This window comes from Schistocerca americana, chromosome 8 (genome assembly GCF_021461395.2).
Source record: "Schistocerca americana isolate TAMUIC-IGC-003095 chromosome 8, iqSchAmer2.1, whole genome shotgun sequence".
In the NCBI taxonomy this organism is placed as follows: Eukaryota; Metazoa; Arthropoda; class Insecta; order Orthoptera; family Acrididae; genus Schistocerca; species Schistocerca americana.
Genome location: NC_060126.1, coordinates 111,640,494 through 111,661,011, shown reverse-complemented (window position 1 = coordinate 111,661,011; position 20,518 = coordinate 111,640,494). Strand labels below are relative to the sequence as shown.

Sequence of the window (20,518 nt, the reverse complement as noted above, 5' to 3'; positions counted from 1 at the left end):
TCTACATAGATACCCGCAAGACACCATACAGTGCGTGGCAGAGGGTACTCTGTAACACTACTTGTCATTTCCTTTCATGTTTGACTCACAAATAGAGTGAGGGAAAAATGACTCTCTATAGACCTCCATATGAGCCCCAATTCAGTTTGAAACTACCAGTAACAAATCTAACAGACTGCTTCTGAATTGCTTCGATGTCTTCCTGCTCGCGGTTTCATTCCGAACTGTTTATTGCTGTTTCATTCCAGGAAGCGAGGTGACTGTCACGAACATATGAATGCCACAGTTTTCGTGTAGTGGTTTTCTAATGTTCTGCTGCAAAATATTCTTCAAATGAGACAGTAGTAATGGAAAATGGGCTCTACCACTCTGTTGTCCCAACAAAGCAGTGGAGAAAAGCAAATATTTTGCTCTGGGTGCAAACAAATGTTCCATCAGATGAAGTCAAGCCTGGCATGAATAACGTGGAGTTAATGGAACTTGTAACACTATACAAGCCAAAGCTCCACACTATCAGGTCGATGAACTGACTGAAGCTAAAGGGCTTAGTGTAGTAATGCTTCTTCTGTATTATGCTGATTTGAATCTGACTGAGCATATATGTGGCAAGAAACAACAAGAAGTTTATGATCAAAGATTGAAATGCGGACAAAACAGGCCACTGCAAATGTTACCCACAGGACCTGTCTTGAATTGTCAACCATATGAAGAAGGTAGTAGAGGAGACATGGATTCATGGAGGACTGCTGGAAGAACAAATGGTAATTTCAGTAGCTCCTGTAACAGTTCTAGAGCTGAGAAAGAGGATAGTGACTATTCTTCTCTTGGGGTCGCTCTACTTACACTGTAACTATGAGATTCAGTGACATGACTGTTTTGTTCAGTATTGTCATTTCCTTACCACCAAAGGCCTGGTGGCCGGCTAATGGCCACAACCTGAGGTAGGTGTGATGTTATCGTCAAATGCCGGCGCTCGGCACTTGCTGGCAACTACGGTTCAATGCACTCACTCTGTACCAAGCTGTCAAAAGTAACAACTGCAAGCACCACTCTAATCAAGTTTGAAACTAATAAAAGTGACTATTCACAATTTAGTCTATTTTTTTATTATTAACATTTTATCTTATTAATCTGTACTGACCTCATTACACTGTATTTGTGACATATAAACATGGCCACACACTCCCTTTTTGTATCTGATCTGTCCTATGAACTTTTCAGTTTGAACTGATGATTCCATTGTTACTTCCATATAGACCTACTAGTTTTTTGTCTCTAATATTCTTAATGACAACAGAGTCTCCCAACTATTCCCACAAATGCTGTAACTTTGTATTTTCACTGATTACTCCCAATGTGGAACATCAAATTATCAATCTATTCAGTTGAAAAAACAGCTGCTGAAAGAGATGTGAGGTGCACTGACTAGCCTGAAAATTCATCGTGCACATCTCATACACAGTGAATGAAAACAAAAACACTGACAGCAAATATTCCTGAAAACAAATTTCTCACTCCCATGAATATATGTTAAATTGTTGCTACATAATTTTTACTCGTATAAAGGAGGTCACATTATTGCTATAAATGTTAAAGTTACAATTCTATTATGATATTATTCTTTGAGGAAACACACTTTTTCTTTACCGAGCGAGGTGGCGCAGAGGCTAGCACGCTGGACTCACATTCGGGACGATGACAGTTCAATCCCACATCCAGCCATCCTGATTTAGGTTTTCCATGATTTTCCTAAATTGCTCCAGGCAAATGCCGGGATGGTTCCTTTGAAAGAGCACGGCCGACTTCCTTCCCAGTCCTTCCCTAATCCGATGAGACCAATGACCTCGCTGTCTGGCCTCCTCCCTCAAACAACCCAACCCAACTTTTTCTTTTTTGTATAATGTATGAAGAATGAAATAGACCATATAAGTTACTCACCTTTCCAAATTGATGTACTCAAGCCACATGGCTGCACTGGAGCTGTGGCCCTGACTGAGTATGTCATTCCACAGCTGTCGAGCACGTGCCATGTCACCCACACGTCCACCTTCCACACGTGCCCAGTACTGCAATATCTCACAGGCAGGATCACCCTGTAACCCAAAACCTGGAAAAGTGTTTTAGAAGAAACTTGAATTATTACAACCTGTGTCAGGAATATTTAGTAGCTTATAACTGAGGTAACACAATTTCTAACAAACTGGCCGGTCATAATCCTGCACAACTGAGAATGTACTAGACAGTAACAAAGAAAATATATTATATTCTGTCCTATTATATATCTGAAGATGGATGTACAAAACTTGTCGTTTTGTCTGTAAACGATACACCGTATTTCCTCCACAATAAAATTTACATATTATTTGTATTTCGTCTGTGGGACAGCAAAATTATTACCATAACTTCTGAAAAAGACACTGAGAAAATTAATGTTATAGTTTTTTAGGACACTACTGTGCAGAATGGGTGTGCCTACCTCTCTTTATGTATTTCTTCAAAATTAATACACGAGTTACAATTAATCACATTTCAGTGCAAAGCACAATATGCTTAAGTTCCCTCAACACTAAGGGGCCAAAAGACATTGTGCAGGGTAGTCACATAATTTTAATTGATAGCTCAAAAAAATAAAGTTACATAGTTATTTTTTATTTCTTTGTGGGTACATGTCTGTAGCTCTTGTACACATTGAAATCTTCATGCCACAGTACCATACTATGCTGTTACAGGGGACAAAACAAGATGACACAGTTCATTGGTAAAGTGGAGTATCATGTTTATTTTCCATAATCATGCATGCTTTTACAGCTTTGAATTTTTTCTCCAGCCATCTCTGCTTTCCTATTTCGCACTTCTCGTCAGCTTTATTTCTAGGACACTTATATTCCCTTTTGTCTGCTTCATTTCGTGCATTTTTATATTTTATCCTCTCATCATTTAATTTCAATATTTCATGTGTTATCTAAGTATTTCTACTAGGAGTTGTCTTTCTGCTTATTTGATCCTCTGCCACCATCACCGCATTGTCTTTCTTTCCCATGGCTTAGTCAAAAGTTGCCTACGGCTCCCTCTGAAACTCTTAAGAACATCTGATTTGTTCAAATTACCCTAATCCACTCTCCTTAATTTTTTATCTTTCTGCAACGTCTTCACTTTAAAATCTTATTTCTAAATGTCTCTCTTATTATTACATAATCCATCTGAGACCTTACGGTGTCTTCAGGCCTCCCCCACATATACAATTTTCTTTCTAAACTAAGGGTTAGCAATAATTAAATTGTGCTCTGTGAAAAATTTACCAGATAGCTTCCCCTTTCATTCATTCCCCAGTCCATTTTCTACTGCACTTTTTCCTTTTCTTTCTTATATTTAAATTCCAATCTTCCAGCATAATTAAATTCTCATCTTCAGTAAAGAGATGAATAATTTCTTATAACCCATATACACACACACACACACACACACACACACACACACACAAAGATTCTGTAACTTACCAAACGAAAGTGTTGGTACGTTGATAGAAACAATAACAAACACAAACACACACACAAAATTCAAGCTTTCGCAACCCACGGTTGCTTCATCAGGAAAGAGGGAAGGAGAGGGAAAGACGAAAGGATGTGGGTTTTAAGGGAGAGGGTAAGGAGACATCCTTCCCCCTTTCCTGATGAAGCAACCGTGGGTTGCAAAAGCTTGAAATTTGTGTGTGTGTTTGTGTTCGTTATTGTCTCTATCAACATACCAATGCTTTCGTTTGGTAAGTTACAGCATCTTTGTTTTTCGATATAATTTTCCCCCGTGGAATGATGACATCTGTCCTTTTTTCCCCCTAAGGTAAGTCTTTCCGCTCCCGGGATTGGAATGACTCCTTACTCTCTCCCTTAAAACCCACATCCTTTCGTCATTCCCTCTCCTTCCCTCTTTCCTGATGAAGCAACCGTCGGTTGCGAAAGCTTGAATTTTGTGTGTATGTTTGTGTTTGTTTGTGTGTCTATCAACATGCCAGCACTTCCGTTTGGTAAGTCACATCATCTTTGTTTTTATATATATATTCATCTGTGGAGCTACTAGGTATGTACACTTCTACTACTGTGGTGGGTCTTGACCTAGTGTCTGTGTTGTCTACAGCAATGCAGCCATAGTGCTGTTTAAAAGTGCATAAACAATAAAATTCAGGTAATATGGTCCACACATAACTTGTGAAACTCGGAAATGGAACAAACATTGAACAATAATTATAATTAGACAATATATCATACAATTATGATGAATTTTCAGAAGAGACCTATTTTTCCCTTCGGCAGTGGGATCATTAGAGATGGAGCACAAGCTCAGTTTATGAAAGGATAAGGAAGGAAACTGGCCATGCCCCATTCAACGCAACCATCCTACCACTTACCTGGAGCAATTTAGGGAAATCGTGGAACACCTAACTCTGGGTGGCTGTAAAGAAATTTGAATATTTGCCCCCCCCCCCCCCCCCCCACTCTCTCTCTCTCTCTCTCTCCCTCTCCCTCTCCCTCTCCCTCTCTCTCTCTCTCTCTCCCTCTTTCTCTGAATGCAAGTTCCGTATGCCGACCACAGTACCATTTCACTCAGTAGAGACAAAATAGATAATATTTTTCAGCGTGTCTAAATTCATGACCCCCCCCATGAACCATAGGCCTTGCCGTTAGTGCCTCAGCGATACAGATGGCCGTACCGTAGGTGCAACCACAACGAGGGGTATCTGTTGAGAGGCCAGACAAACGTGTGGTTCCGAAGAGGGGCAGCAACATTTTCAGTAGTCGCAGGGGCAACAGTCTGCATGATTGATTGATCTGGCCTTGTAACACTAACCAAAACAGCCTTGCTGTGCTGGTACTGTGAATGGCTGAAAGCAAGGGGAAACTACAGCCATAATTTTTCCCGAGGGCATGGAGCTGTACCGTATGGTTAAATGATTATGGCGTCCTCTTGGGTAAAATATTCCGGAGGTAAAATAGTCCCCCATTCAGATCGCTGAGCGGGGACTATTCAAGAGGACGTCGTTATCAGGAAAAAGAAAACTGGCATTCTACGGATCGGGAGCGTGGAATGTCAGATCCCTTAATCGGGCAGGTAGGTTAGAAAATTTAAAAAGGGAAATGGATAGGTTAAAGTTAGATATAGTGGGAATTGGTGAAGTTCGGTGGCAGGAGGAACAAGACTTTTGGTCAGGTGAATACAGGGTTATAAATACAAAAGCAAATAGGGGTAATGCAGGTGTAGGTTTAATAATGAATAAAAAAATAGGAGTGCGGGTAAGTTACTACAAACAGCATAGTGAACGCATTATTGTGGCCAAGATAGACACAAAGCTCATGCCTACTACATAGTACAAGTTTATATGCCAACTAGCTCTGCAGATGAAGAGAAAATTGATGAAATGTATGATGAGATAAAAGAAATTATTCAGGTAGTGAAGGGAGACGAAAGTTTAATAGTCATGGGTGATTGGAATTCGAGAGCAGGGAATGGGAGAGAAGGAAACATAGTAGGTGAATATGGATTGGGGGCAAGAAATGAAAGAGGAAGCCGTCTGGTAGAATTTTGCACAGAGCATAACTTTATCATAAAAAACACTTGGTTTAAGAATCATAAAAGAAGTTGTATACATGGAATAATCCTGGAGATACTAGGAGGTATCAGTAGATTATATAATGGTAAGACAGAGATTTACGAACCAGGTTTTAAATTGTAAGACATTTCCAGGGGCAGATGTGAACTCTGACCACAATCTATTGGTTATGAGCTGTAGATTAAAACTGAAGAAACTGCAAAAAGGTGAGAATTTAAGGAGATGAGTCCTGTAGAAACTGACTAAACCAGAGGTTGTACAGGGTTTCAGGAGAGCATAAGAGAACAACTGACAGGAATGGGGGAAGAAATAAAGTAGAAGAAGGATGGGTAGCTCTGAGGGATGAAGTAGTGAAGGCAGCAGAGATCAAGTAGGTAAAAAGACGAGGGCTAGTTGAAATCCTTCTATTTGAAATCCTTGGGGTAACAGAAGAAATGTTGCATTTAATTGATGAAAGGAGAAAAATATAAAATGCAGTACATGAAGCAGGCAAAAAGAAATACAAACGTCCCAAAAATGAGATCGACAGGAAGTGCAAAATGGCTAAGCAGGGATGGCTAGAGGACAAATGTAAGGATGTAGAGGCCTATCTCACTAGGGGTAAGATAGATACTGCCTACAGGAAAATTAAAGAGGTCTTTGGAGAAAAGAGAGCCACTTGTATGAATATCAAGAGCTCAGATGGAAACCCAGTTCTAAGCAAAGAAGGGAAAGCAGAAAAGTGGTAGGAGTATATAGAGTGTCTATACGAAGGCAATGTACTTGAGGACAATATTATGAAAATGGAAGAGGATGTAGATGAAGATGAAATGGGAGATGTGATGCTGCGTGAAGAGTTTGACAGAGCACTGAAAGACCTGAGTTGAAACAAGCCCCGGGAGTAGACAACTTTCCATTAGAACTACTGACAGCCTTGGGAGAGCCAGTCCTGACAAAAACTCTACCATATGGTGACCAAGATGTAGCAGACAGGCGAAATACCCTCAGACTTCAAGAAGAATATAATATTCCAATCCCAAAGAAAACAGGTGTTGACAGATGTGAAAATACTGAACTATCAGTTTAATAAGTCACAGCTGCAAAATACTAACGCGAATTGTTTACAGACGAATCAAAAAACTGGTAGAAGCCGACCTCGGGAAGATCAGTTTGGATTCTGTAGAAATGCTGGTACACGTGAGGCAATACTGACCTTACGACTTATCTTAGAAGAAAGATTAAGGAGAGGCAAAACTACGTTTCTAGCATTTTTAGACTTAGAGAAAGCTTTTGACAATGTTGACTGGAATACTCTCTCTCAAATTCTGAAGGTGGCAGGGTAAAATACAGGAGCGAAGGCTATTTACAATTTGTACAGAAACCAGATGCAGTTATAAGAGGGGCATGAAAGGGAAGCAGTGGTTGGGAAAGGAGTGAGACAGGGCTGTAGCCTCTCCCGATGTTATTCAATCTGTATATTGAGCAAGCAGTAAAGGAAACAAAAGAAAAATTTGGAGTAGGTATTAAAGTCCATGGAGAAGAAATAAAAACTTTGAGATTCGCCGATGACATTGTAATTCTGTCAGAGACAGCAAAGGACTTGGAAGAGCAGTTGAATGGAATGGACAGTGTCTTGAAAGGAGGATATAAGATGAACATCAACAAAAGCAAAACAAGGATAATGGAATGTAGCCGAATTAAGTCGGGTAATGCTGAGGGGAATTAGATTAGTAAATGAGTCACTTAAAGTAGTAAAGGAGTTTTGCTACTTGGGGAGCAAAATAACTGATGATGGTTGAAGTAGAGAGGATATTAAATGTAGACTGGCAATGGCAAGGAAAGTGTTTCTGAAGAAGAGAAATTTGTTAACATCGAGTATAGATTTAAGTGTCAGGAAGTCATTTCTGAAAGTATTTGTATGGAGTGTAGCCATGTATGGAAGTGAAACATGAACGATAAATAGTTTGGACAAGAAGAGAATAGAAGCTTTCGAAATGTGGTACTACAGAAGAATGCTGAAGATTAGATGGGTAGATCACATAACTAATGAGGAGGTACTGAATAGAATTGGGGAGAAGAGGAGTTTGTGCACAACCTGACAAGAAGAAGGGACCGGTTGGTAGGACATGTTCTGAGGCATCAAGGGTTCACAAATTTGCCATTGGAGGGCAGCGTGGAGGGTAAAAATCTTAGAGGGAGACCAAGAGATGAATGCACTAAGCAGATTCAGAAGGATGTAGGTTGCAGTAAGTACTGGGAGATGGAGAAGCTTGCACAGGATAGAATAGCATGGAGAGCTGCAGCAAACCAGTCTCAGGACTGAAGACCACAACAACAACAATAACAACAACAAATTCATGTAATTATTGTTGGAATGTTCCATAAATGTTCATAAGCAGATATGCTGATGATAAAGTTTCTAATCTTTGCAGTCAAGACAGAATCAAATCAAATTTGTTACCGCAGAAAGGATATAAATGAAGAACTTCAATCCTTTGCAATTAACCAATGGGCAAAAATGAAGAAAAGTTGATTGATGAGCCAATAAAAGACTCATACAACAGCACAAAGACTTGACTAATTTTCAAACTACAGACACGCTCATTCTGCAAGCCACAATACAGTGCATGGTTTGACAGCACAATGTACCACTGCTAACCATTCTTTTTCCTCTTTCACTCGCAAATGGACCAACAGAAAAATGATTATCTATATCTCTGCATAAGACGTAATTTCTCTCATCTTGAGTTCATAGCCCTAATACAATGTTGTGTATGTTGGGGGGGGGAATCGTTCTGCTGGCAGTCACAAATGCCATTTCCCTATACTTTTTTCAATAGCATTTCATGAAAAGAACATCGTATTCCCTCCAAGGAGTTCATGGAGCATTTTAGTACTGAATGTTGATCAAATCTATTGACTATTGGTAATCTGACCTGAGGAGATCCCAAAACACTCGCGCACGTGTTCTATAGACAATCTTATTTATAGATGAGCTACACTTTCCTGAACTAATGATACCCTTGCCTCTGACAAACACTCACTGTCCAAGACAACACACTGAGTTCTGTTACTTAAAAAGTCTTCGAGCCACTGACATATGTGAGAAACTATTCCGTATGCTCACATCCTCGTTAACAGCCTGCAAGTGCCACTACATCAAATGCTTTTCAAAAATCTACGAATATGAAATCTCCTTGTTACCCTTCATCCATGGTTTGGAGGATACTGTGTGAAAAAAGGGTTAACTGAGTTTCACACAAGCACTTCTTTCTAAATCTGTGCTGCTTTGTGGACACAAGCTTTTCTGTCTCAAGGAAAATCCTTACATTCTAACTTTAGAATATGCTCACCAATTCTGCAAAAAAATAATGTTATGAATATCTATCTATAATTTTGTGGGCCTGTTCTCTTTCCCTTCTTACATGCAGCAGTCATCTGCACTTTTTTCCACTAATCTGGGTAAGAAATTTGCAATAAATACAGGCTAAGTAAGGGACCAGTACCGAAGAGTATCCTCAGTAAATCTGAATTGGGATTCCATGTGGACCTGGTGACTTACTTGATTTCAACTCTTCGATTCTCAACAACAAGGATATCAATTTCTATGTCCACCATATGGCAGTTTGTGTGGCTGTCGAACTATGGTACATCTGCATGATCCTCCTCCATCACCAATATTTCTTTAAATGTGAAAATGTCAGCTTTCCTTTTTCTGTCTGCTGTTGCCGCACCAGACTGGTCAATGAGTGACTGAATAGAAGACTCTGACCTATTTAGCTATTTTATGTAGGACCTGAGTTTTTTAAGGTTCTTAGCCAGAATGTTTGCCCTTGTATGACAATGGGAGCTGTAGGCTTCATAGAATGCTCTTTTTCTAATGTTAAGTTCACACACTCTTATACACAGGATTACAAATGCCGTCATTCACAGGTACAGTGTCAATCCTTGTAATTGTTTTCTACATATGTGTTATGTAGAAACTTAAACTGAGAAACAACAGGCCTAAAGAAACTGTGCATGTTTCACCATTTGCTTCTCAGATAATTTTACCCCCCCCCCCCCCCCCATCCAGTCACAAATTCAGCATGTTATGGGTACTTCAACAAGAACCAGACCACCTGTTGCATAAAGTGAGGTTCGATGAGGCCTGCTTGGAACTTTTTCACAGGAAGATGCACAGATTACATGCATTATTATTCTGAAATTTTACACAATGCCTTGCACCATATACATGTAGACATAGCTTGCTGTGTCCAATAAAGTCTTAAGTACAGAATGAAACAGCTATCAGTATGATAATGTCACTGTGTTCATTCCTCATAAGATTTCATTTATAACTTGCTGTTACAGCATAGCACTGATAGCTGCAGTAAACTATGTACATCCAAACACAACTTCAGTAAATACAATTCATTATGGGAATGGCTGATAAAATCATACACACAGTTATACTTTCATAAAATGGAGAAAAATCATGGTGCTATGAAGTGGGGTGGTTAAGACATAAAATGGAATTATTATTAAATAATCAGAATTGAAAACCAAAATAAAAGAAACTGTTCAAATCCACAGACACTTCTACTATCTTGCAATGCATTTGTATAGCAAATATCTTTTCTATTCTTTTCACCCAAATACAGTTACAAATATGTCATACACTTACATTGTGCCAAATGCTCACAGGCCTTATTGAAAGTAGCTCTCAGTTCCTCAAGACCTTCAGGTTCACCTTTGTCACTATCCGAATTGGATTTCGTAGACCATTTCACTCTGCGCAGCATGTATGATGCAAATCCAATCCAGATGCTTCGTAAACTGTCAGCTGCATCTGAGCATGCTATCAAGGCTCGTTCCATTAATCCTGGGTAAAAGAAGAGAAATAAAACTTAAAATTGAAATACACACAGTGGGTGACTAGGAGCTTTACTAATTCCAGTTCTCAGAGAAAAAAAGAATTTCTGCGGAAGACTGCATTTTATGTAATTTTTGAACCCAATGAGCTATAAATGTTGTCATAGTAGCTTGAATGCAGTATCACTGACCTGTAACATCACTATTTGGCTTCTCAAATCGTTCCAGTGCTCGTAAGTAAAACTGCCACAACTGGGCACTCCATGGGCAATTTCGCACTGCACGCTCACACAGAGTTAGCACTTCTGAGGCTGTCCCTCCGCCCTTCTGATATGCAAACTCCAAGTAGTCGAACCACAGTTCAGGATCCAGGCAGCTTTCTGCAACCGCACGCTCCCAAATACATGTTGCCCGTGCTCGACTTTTCAGTTCTTCACGATGGCAATAGTCACGGTATAGCTGTGGCTTTTTCCCAAGTTCACATGACTCCTGACAATAAAACAATCAGAGGTGTAGAAATTACATTCATCCACTGTGTTTTGCAGTTAGTGTTAATACACACATAAGGACAAACAGCACACAGGTCATGATCATGGAGAAATTCATTTACTAACACATTTTCTTGGCATGGGTGTTCAGCCAAAGCACACCATTAGTTATTAACAGCATTAAAATACTCATTGCAAAATATTCAAAAGAAGAGAGGAGGAAGAGCAGAGAGAGAGAGAGAGAGAGAGAGAGAGAGAGAGAGAGAGAGAGAGATATCAGAAATTACATGAGGTTAGCGAGTGTTTGAGGTATTCCCTTATTTTATTATATCATTCCCCATCCACAGGTATCCATATTAAATGTTTATTCATATTCCGTGTGTGTGTGGGGGGGGGGGGGGGGGGGGGGAGGAGGTTGTAACAGCGTCGAACTTCAAAAATGCAGTGTCTGCGTACAGGCAGCTTACGCAGTGCATGCTTAGAAATACTTTCACTTGCTGTAAAACTATACTGTTTGGTTTAAAATTTAATTCAACATTACCTATTTGCAACAACTTTTGATACAATTACAAACAACAATTTTTCTCCTTACATTTGTTTAGAACTGTGCACCTGTGTAAATATGAGCATTTGGCATTCCAGTTGAAGCTGCTGGAGGTAGTGTGTGTGTGTGTGTGTGTGTGTGTGTGTGTGTGTGTGTGTTTTCTTTGCTGAAGAAGGCTTTGGCCAAAAGCTATAATGTGTAATAGTCTTTTCATTGGTCCTGTCTGCAACTAAGATTCAAATGGCTCTGAGCACTACGGGACTTAACTGCTGAGGTCATCAGTCCCCTAGAACTTAGAACTACTTAAACCTAACTAACCTAAGGACATCACACACATCCATGCCCGAGGCAGGATTCGAACCTGCGACCGTAGCGGTCGCGCGGTTCCAGGCTGTAGCGCCTAGAACCGCTCGGCCACCCTGGCCGGCTGCAACTAAGAGGTTATCTTTATGATTGGTAGTAATCTATCCTTTTCAGCAATATGTTATCATAATATTATCATTACTCCATCCTGAATATTTTAGAATAATTTTATGAACAGAGAGAAGCCAGCAATGCAATTATTACCACTAAGAGAATTACAGATATAACGAACTATATTCTCTCTCTCTCTCTCTCTCTCTCTCTGTCTTAGCACTTATTCGATTAGGCCTACCTCATATAACTTCAAGTTTTTAAATGTTTTCTACTGTAAGCATTCCAATATTGATTTCTCCCTCACCTTATTCCGCTGTGCCTCTTCAGCACATCTCCTGTTTAATTAGTCTATTTCCTCCAATTCCTGAAAGTCAATGTATGTGTCACCTTGGTTTCTCTACATTGATACCCATTCTGTTTGAAAAGCAGCAAAAGTTTTCTTTCTCCTTATTTCAATGCACAACATTCCCTGAGAAAATAGTTATTTTAAAATAGCAAATACCAAACAGCAGAGGCTTTGAACAGTAGACAGGCACACAAGGAAGAATGAAAGATGAACCACCTTTTGGAAGAAACCCTTGATAAGCTAGAGGACACTCTCTCTATCTCCCCCCCCCCCCCCCCACCCCCCCCCCTCTCCTTCTCATATATACATAAACTTTGCCAGCTGGACATACACTGCCAGTGCTGCAGTTCGACAGATGGACTGAGGTGAGGATTGTTCTGTGTGGGATGGGTAGAGTAGGAAAGGAATGGAAAGCAGGAAGCAGGTGGAGGGGTTGCGGTCAGAAAGTTACTGGCTTGGAGGGAGGCAGCAAATGTGAAGGATAGGAATGCAGGAGGATGCTATGGCAGGTACACGGGCTACGCGTGTAACACATGGGCATTGGAGCTGGTGAGGTGTGGTGTGGAAGTGTGGGTTGGGACAGGAGTGACTGGACAGAGGAGAGGAAACTGCTGAGTAGTAAGTGTGGGGTCAAAGCTGGTGCTAGTGAGAATGACTAAATGGCACATGTTATGAAGCAGCCATTGAACTCAAGCATGTTGTGCTCAGCAGTGTGTTGTGCCTCTGGTTGGTAAATTCTGTTTTTGGCAACAGTGAGCTTGTTATTATTTATTCTGGTGGACAGTTGGTCGGCGGCTATGACCACATAAAATGCTGTGCAGAAACTGTAGCACTGCTGCTTTCACAGGCCCTGCTTCTGATGGGATAGGATAAGCCTATGGCAGGACTGCAGTAGGATGTGCTGGGTGGGTGAATTGGGCAGGTCTTGCACCTGGGACTCCACACAGCTGTGAGCCTTGTGGTAAGGCGTTGTGTAGAATGTTCCTCCACACTGTAGTTGGTTACTGTGCTCCCACTGAAAGAATCTCCAACCAAACTAATCAACCAACCAAAAAGAGCAAAAAATTGGCCATAACCTAGCCTCTCATACCAAAGGTGCAAACCACTTCCTTCACCGACTCTTGAGCATCCCCACCACATTACCTTCTGGATCCCTACTCATCACTGTTGATGCCATATGCCTATACACTAACATCCCTCATGCCCATAGCATTGCCACAATGGAACACCACTTCTACCAACATCCTTCCTACTACAAACACAATATCTCATTCCTTATACACCTTACTGATTATATACTTATGCACAACTACTTCTCCTTTGAGGGGAAGGTAAATAAACAGCCAAGGGAATGCACATGGCAACCTCCTATGCCAGCCTGTTTACAGGCCATCTAGAGGAAACCATACTAGCCCCCCAAAACCCAAACTCCTTACCTGTTTCAGATTCAGTGATGATATCTTCATGATCTGGACCCATGGCCAAGACACCCTATTCTCATTCCTCCTCAACCTTCACACTTTCCCTCTCAGCCACTTCATCTGTCCTCCTCTACCCAACATGCCACCTTCCTGGATGTTGAGCACCTCCTCTCTGATGGCTCCATCCAAAGCCCTGTCAACATTAAGTCCACTAACAACCAACAACACCTGCATTTTGGCAGCTGCCAACCCTCCACACCAAAAAGTCACTCCCATATTGTCTGCACACCCACAAACATTATATCTGCACTAATAAGAATTCCCTTGCCCAGTATGCTCAAGGACTTCACAGACAGGCTCTCAAAAACTACTCCACGAACAGATTTCCCATGCCGTAACCTCACACTCCTTTCTTCCTCCCAAGAATCACTGCAAAAGAGTGCCCACTCCCCTTGCAATCCATGATCACACTGGAATGGAGCGACTTCCCAAAGACTTTAGTTATCTATCAAGCCCAGAAATGAGTGACTTCCTGCCCATGACCCTTCCCATTCCTCCTAAAGTGGTATTCTGTGCCCACCCTACCTACACACCATCCTATGCAACTTCAATTCCCAACTACTTGCCACAGGGGTTCTATCCCAGTGGAAGACCCAGGTGCAACACCTGCCCAATTCACCCATTCTCATCAGAGGCAAGGCCACCTATGAAAACAGCCACATCATGTATAAACTTTGCTGACTTCTGCACAGCATTTTATTGGGCATGAACACCAACCGTCCATCAGAATCAATGGGCTCTGCCAAACTGTGGCCAAGAACAGAGTTTACCCCTCAGTGGCATAAAACATTGCTGAGCGCAACATGTTCGATTTAAATGGCTGATTCTCAACCTGTGCCATCTGGATCCTTCTCTACAGCACCAGTTTTTCTGAACTATGTAGATGGGAGTTATCCTTCCAACACATCCTTTGCTCCCATAATTCTCCTGGCCCCAATTTCCACTACCTCAATGTCCTCACAGCCTTTACTCATTCTAACCAACGCAACCCTCACCCCATCTCATCTGCCGAACTGCAAACCTGGCATTCTGTGTCCAGATGGCATAATGTAGGTGCACACACACACACACACACACACACACACACACACACACACACACACACATACACACAGAGAGAGAGAGAGAGAGAGAGAGTGTGTGTGTGTGTGTGTGTGTCCGTCCCCTAGCTTGTTAAAGGGTTTTGAAAACTAACAAAAATTTAATTCTTTTTTGTGTGCCTGTCAACAACTCAAAGCCTCCGGTGTTTGGTGAGTGGCCTCCTTTACTCCTAAATTATTTACTTTCTGCCAGAACGTCAGAACTTTTGTAACTGCATTTATTTTAAAAAAGGAACATTAATTTGCTACTGTAATGATTTTGTTGAAAGACTGCATATTGTACTTGAACTCATGGATTACTGTCCACAATGCTACAATAAAAGGTGGTAGAATATGTGACGGCCTGTCACATGCAGACAATGACCAAAATTGTGGCAAATTCTGCAAAACTCTTGCAGATAGGTCAGTGAAGGTAATGGCATATGGTCTAGCTGCTGTATGAGGAAATATCACCAATGCAAGTATAGTACCACTAAGTCCCTTAAATACAAAATACACCATATTGTTGTTGTCATTGAAGAAGTTGTACTATTCTTAATGAGACTACAATCATACACAGTCACTGCACTGCCACATCCAAAACATAGCATGAAAATTACGATTAGTGTATCTTCAATTTTTTATTTATTTGATTTAGATGTTGGGAGTGATTTTCCATTTGATGATAGAAACTGCTCTCATGGCAGATTGTTTGCATGCAACAGAAGAAGTGAAGAAAATTCGTTCCCCTCACATGGTTTTTCTCGACAAGATGTGTATCAGAATGCATGCAAAAATTTAAGAAATAACAAGAGGAGAGTGTTAATAGTGAAGACAATTACAGTGTGGAAATAAATCTAGCTGATATGTACATGCCAACAAAAAGCTTAAAAAATGCTTTGAAAAAATTGTTTTCTGATGTATCAATTCCCATTTTTCAGTGTAAAATACAGAAGGCTGCTTTTACAGGCAGGGCTGGTGATATGAGATATGTTCAAATTATCAGTTGTAACTTAGCGTATTATCTTTTTGAGAAAATGTTTACCATTGGCACTCTGACTAATAACAATACAGCCGCAAACAACAGTTCCAACTGCAAAAAGGATAGCATTACAGCAGCATACATACGTGACTCACATCAAAAAATCTTCTCATGTAGGCCTTCATTTAAGAAAAAGGCTTTGAATTAAGAAATGTGTTTCTGTCCCAAAGTTGACATTGGAACATAGTACAGAAGTTGAATTTTATTACCAGGGGATATACGACATTAATTAAAACTATATTTAAAAAAATACAACACAAAGAAGGAATGATGGAAGGAAGGAAGATTTAGGTTTAATGTCCCATCAAGAACAAGGTCATGAGAGACAAAGCATACGCTCCTTTTGGCGAAGAAAATATCAGTCGCACTCTTTCAAAGGAACCATCGCTGGCTTATGCCTTACTACTAGAATGACGGAGTTTCTCAGATTCCTAATATGGCAGAAAGAGGTCATTTTGAGTCCACATGAAACACTTTCAAATTTAAAGTAAACAAGTAATTTATTTTGTGTTTATTAATCCCCACCTTTCTGCAAGTTATAACAACAACTGCTTAACATGGTAAGTAATACATTAATTATTTCTTTCAATAAATCTTAATTGTTTATCACTGTTTATGCTAACAAATTTCCTAAGGTGTAGATTTTCATATATTAACTATTTGTAAAACTCTCTAGAAAAATTTGTATGTATGGTCCAAATATTATACTCACACATATTTTACACGTGACTTTGTTGTACTCTTTCATCAAGTCACTGGAATCTGCTAGACGCACTTAGCATGGGTGATTTCTGCTTTATGTGCACATTTTCTGCACAAGGCTCAGTTGTTGCTGGTCTTGTTGCCTTTGCAGAGGCTGATTTGGAACTTCTTCAACTTTCTAGATGATTCTGGTCCCATAACCTCATCTTTCATCTACTCTTCTTCATGCTTTTTCATTTCCTTGAGTTTATTCGCCAGGTGAATTTTGAACTTCTTCCTTTTCATTTCCTTGCTCACAGATGACTCATGCATCTACTGATGCCATGTCCAATATGTAGTAAATTTATGGGTCATTTGATCAACCATCCGAACTTCATCGCATTGTATATTGTAATAGTATTAGGTTTCTCCTTTCCTTCTTCGCTTATTGCTACTTCAGCATGCAGTGCACTCAGAAGAGTGGCATTTTTCTTCTTATTCCCTTACAATATATGTAGTCATGGTGCAGTCTGTGCTGTCAGTTTTACATAGGATGATGGTGACATGTATTTCAGTATTTGGCTTCTTTACCTCTTAAGAGATTTCATATCACTCATTGTACCAACTAATGAAGTTTTATTTTCTTTGGACTTCTTGGCAAGTTGGAAGAGATGAGAAGTTGTTGTCTTTCATCATGTTTCTTCCTTGATTTGAAAATGGCTCCTTGAGATGTAGAACAATGTATTCTTCAAATGACTGCTCCTCTCTCTGTGCGTCCTCTTTTTTGGGGGACAGAAATGCATTACATATATATTTTGTTGCTACATTGACAGCAACACAATTTGAGACCATATTTTTCGTCTTTGTTTGGCATGAATTAAATGAACCTGCATTTTGTTTTGCTTGATAATACTTGCTTGTCTGGGGTTATATTTTCTCCAGCACAGTGAGAATGAATATGGTCTACCATGATGATGTAAAGTTAACATGGACAAATAAACATCATTATTATTATTATGAACTTTCCCCAAATTTCAAATACAAGGGTAAAATTGTTGGCTGAAAGTCATTCAGCTTGCATTGATTTTTCATTAAAATGGAGAAATCTGAGAAGCTCCTGAAACCTGTCTATTGGCATAACATCTCTGATAAAAGTAGGCCTCCAAGAATACAAACAAAGATCATCCACAAACAAACCTTTTGTAAAAAGGACACCCTGAGTGCGTATAACGGCCAGCAACATTTACAGTTCATCAAGTGGCATGGTCCTACCATCATTTTTGTAGTCCTTTTGTAAAAATGACACCCTGAGTGTGTATAACAGCCAGCAACATTTACAGTTCATCAAGTGACACGGTCCTATCATCATTTTTGTAGTCCTTTTTTAGCATTTGGTGCTGTACATTTCCTCAATGAGATGTAGCCAAAATAAGACAGAAAGCACTGATGAGAGGGTAGTCTACTCACTGGCAGGCATAAGTAGGCAGGGCCTCCTATCTCTTTCGGAATGTTCACAGACGACCTTCAAGAAGATGAAAAATTGGCCATCTCCCATGCAGTTCCATCCCTAGCAACCATCTCGGTAGTGATGATCAGACTGAGTCTACAGAGACGGAAGAGGAAAGTGTTGACTGAGATCAGTATCTGAATCCTCCTCTTTCACAATGTCTTCATCTTTGTCTCTGGTAAAAACTTCTTAACTTCATCACTGAAGTCAATTAAGAGTTCACTGTTGTAACATTTCTTCAGAAGAATGTCCACGCTGACATGTCTAAGAATGTCTTTCACAGACAAAGAATTTTACCTGAATGACACAATATAATGATTACCGATTGTTGTTGCTTAATTGTTATGGTAGATTATATAAATACATTCAAAAGAGAAATTACAGAAGTCTCAAATCAACCATTTCTGCTGTTCTAAGTTTTCCAAATGAAATGTCTAAGTAAAATATAGTGACTTTTAAAACCTAACACCTCATAATAACAAGGAGAAAAAAACTTGAAAAAATTCTGTGATTTCACCAACAAATTTTAAAAAATGGATTCGACATTGAAGAAAAAAGTATGACAAGGATCATTTTGACCCTTTCTTCCATTATAGTGTCAAGTATAGTGAGTAATACTACTACTGTTACTACTGCAAACAATACAACAACAACAACAACAACAACAACAATATAGAGAATGCCATGTTATTGTAAAAAGAGGAACATACCAGCTGTTTCTCGAATTTTTCCAGTCGGTGCATCTCTGATTCTACCTCAGACACATCAAAATCTATTGGAACATTATGTGAATTTGCCCATTCAAAAAACTCTCTATAAGATTTGTCTGTCCCTGCCAAAGGGACAGATAGCAATCGACGCCAAAGTTTTGCTTCCTGTTCTAACTGATCAACCTAGAAATGAAATTAACAATAATTTCTTCATGAGCAATGAACAGTACAGGAGGCTATACTAACGACACAAATTTTTATAATAATATATCACAAAGCAAGATGCATTTAATAGTAACCTCAATCATTTTATCTACATACAATTTGAAACAGAACCCTGTTTCTCTAAAGTCACATTCTACAACTCAAGTAAAATGCAGTAAAGCATATTATTTTCAAGTTATCAATTATGTTATGTACACAGCAAATGAGACAAACTGTCCTTTCTGAAAGTCCTCTAAGGTATCAATCACACAGAAAAGTCTGCCTTGCTGATGTCACTGTCAAACATAAATATGTTATTACAAGAGTCAATTCCTACAGCATAGTTTGCTAGCTTAATATGCACATAAGGAAGCAAGGAGAATGAATATTTATCTGGTGCATTACGAGGGGACATTGGTCTACATGAATGAATAGTAATTTTATTATTTGCTGTTACGTATACATAAATTTGTGTTCCACAAATAACATATCAATCAATGGACGCCAAAAATTTAACTGGGCCAGAGACAACAGTGATTGTGTATACATAAACGTATGTTGTGTGAGTAAAATATCAATCAACAGAGCCCATAAATTTAACTGATCTAGAGACAAGGATGTAGTAGAGCTTGCACGCAAAACACCAAATATAAACATTCCAAGGTCATCATTATTTTACAATTATATTTCTGTTTTGCAAAAGTGAGAGTATTTCAACAAACAATGATATGTTTACTGGTCCACCCTCCCTCCTCTCCACGCAATATGTGGCAAACGTACCTCGTACAATGGCATCTCTGATTTGCACCTTAAGACGAAAAATTTCATTTTAACAGTGTGCACCGCCTACATGAATACCTTGGTAACTTATCATGGATATTCATATACAATTAATATTTAAAATAGAAGTTTTACAAAGATCATAACTTTAATTCACTTAGGTGCACACTTTGTAATTTGGAAAGAAATAACAAGCTGAACTGATACTGAGATAACATACATAGACAGCTTACAGTGTTTACTATCATAATGCAAAATATAAATTTCTTCTTTCACATATTACTATTCTCACAAGTGTCTCCTTTATGGGAATGACCAATGAAGTAAAATAAGGCAGTTTCCAATGTGTAGGTTGTTTTGAGGGATTCAAGTCATTATTGTTTCTGAGAAAGTGTGTAGTACAAGCCTACTTCCTTCTGCAGTGAAGCTGATTTATTGCATAAAATGAACAATACTTGCTTATCATATGCAATTAAATTTTTGTTGAAATCCAATCAATTTTTCTGTGTGAATTAGCATTGACTCCTTAACCAGTGACTGATTATTACTCTGCCTGCCAATCTGTTCATGCAATACAGAAGAATGTAGACAGTGCTCCAGTTACATGTTATTGCTTACTAAAAAAAAAAAAAAAAACAGATGCTTGCATAACGCCAGAACACACACACGTTGGCTTCTTACTAGGCAGAACCTACCATATCATTGCTAATGTGATGTCATCAGTGAGGCATAGGTAGTAAAGTGCTTATCTCAAAATACTATCAGGAATGTATTTTATACAGGGCGGGTGGTGCCTGAAAAAAA

General features: G+C 39.4%; 1 protein-coding gene across 1 annotated transcript in view; it reads right to left on the bottom strand.

Moving 5' to 3' along the window:
* The window catches only part of LOC124544699 (squamous cell carcinoma antigen recognized by T-cells 3), an 89,865-nt gene that overhangs the window by 48,822 nt on the left and 20,525 nt on the right, over nucleotides 1-20,518 (bottom strand). Inside the window, exons 5-8 of the mRNA XM_047123338.1 lie at nucleotides 18,731-18,913; nucleotides 10,627-10,924; nucleotides 10,248-10,445; nucleotides 1,939-2,107 (exon numbers count right to left, since the gene is read on the bottom strand). Coding sequence (XP_046979294.1) covers nucleotides 1,939-2,107; nucleotides 10,248-10,445; nucleotides 10,627-10,924; nucleotides 18,731-18,913 — 848 coding nt within the window. The remainder of the gene's footprint in view (nucleotides 1-1,938; nucleotides 2,108-10,247; nucleotides 10,446-10,626; nucleotides 10,925-18,730; nucleotides 18,914-20,518) is intronic.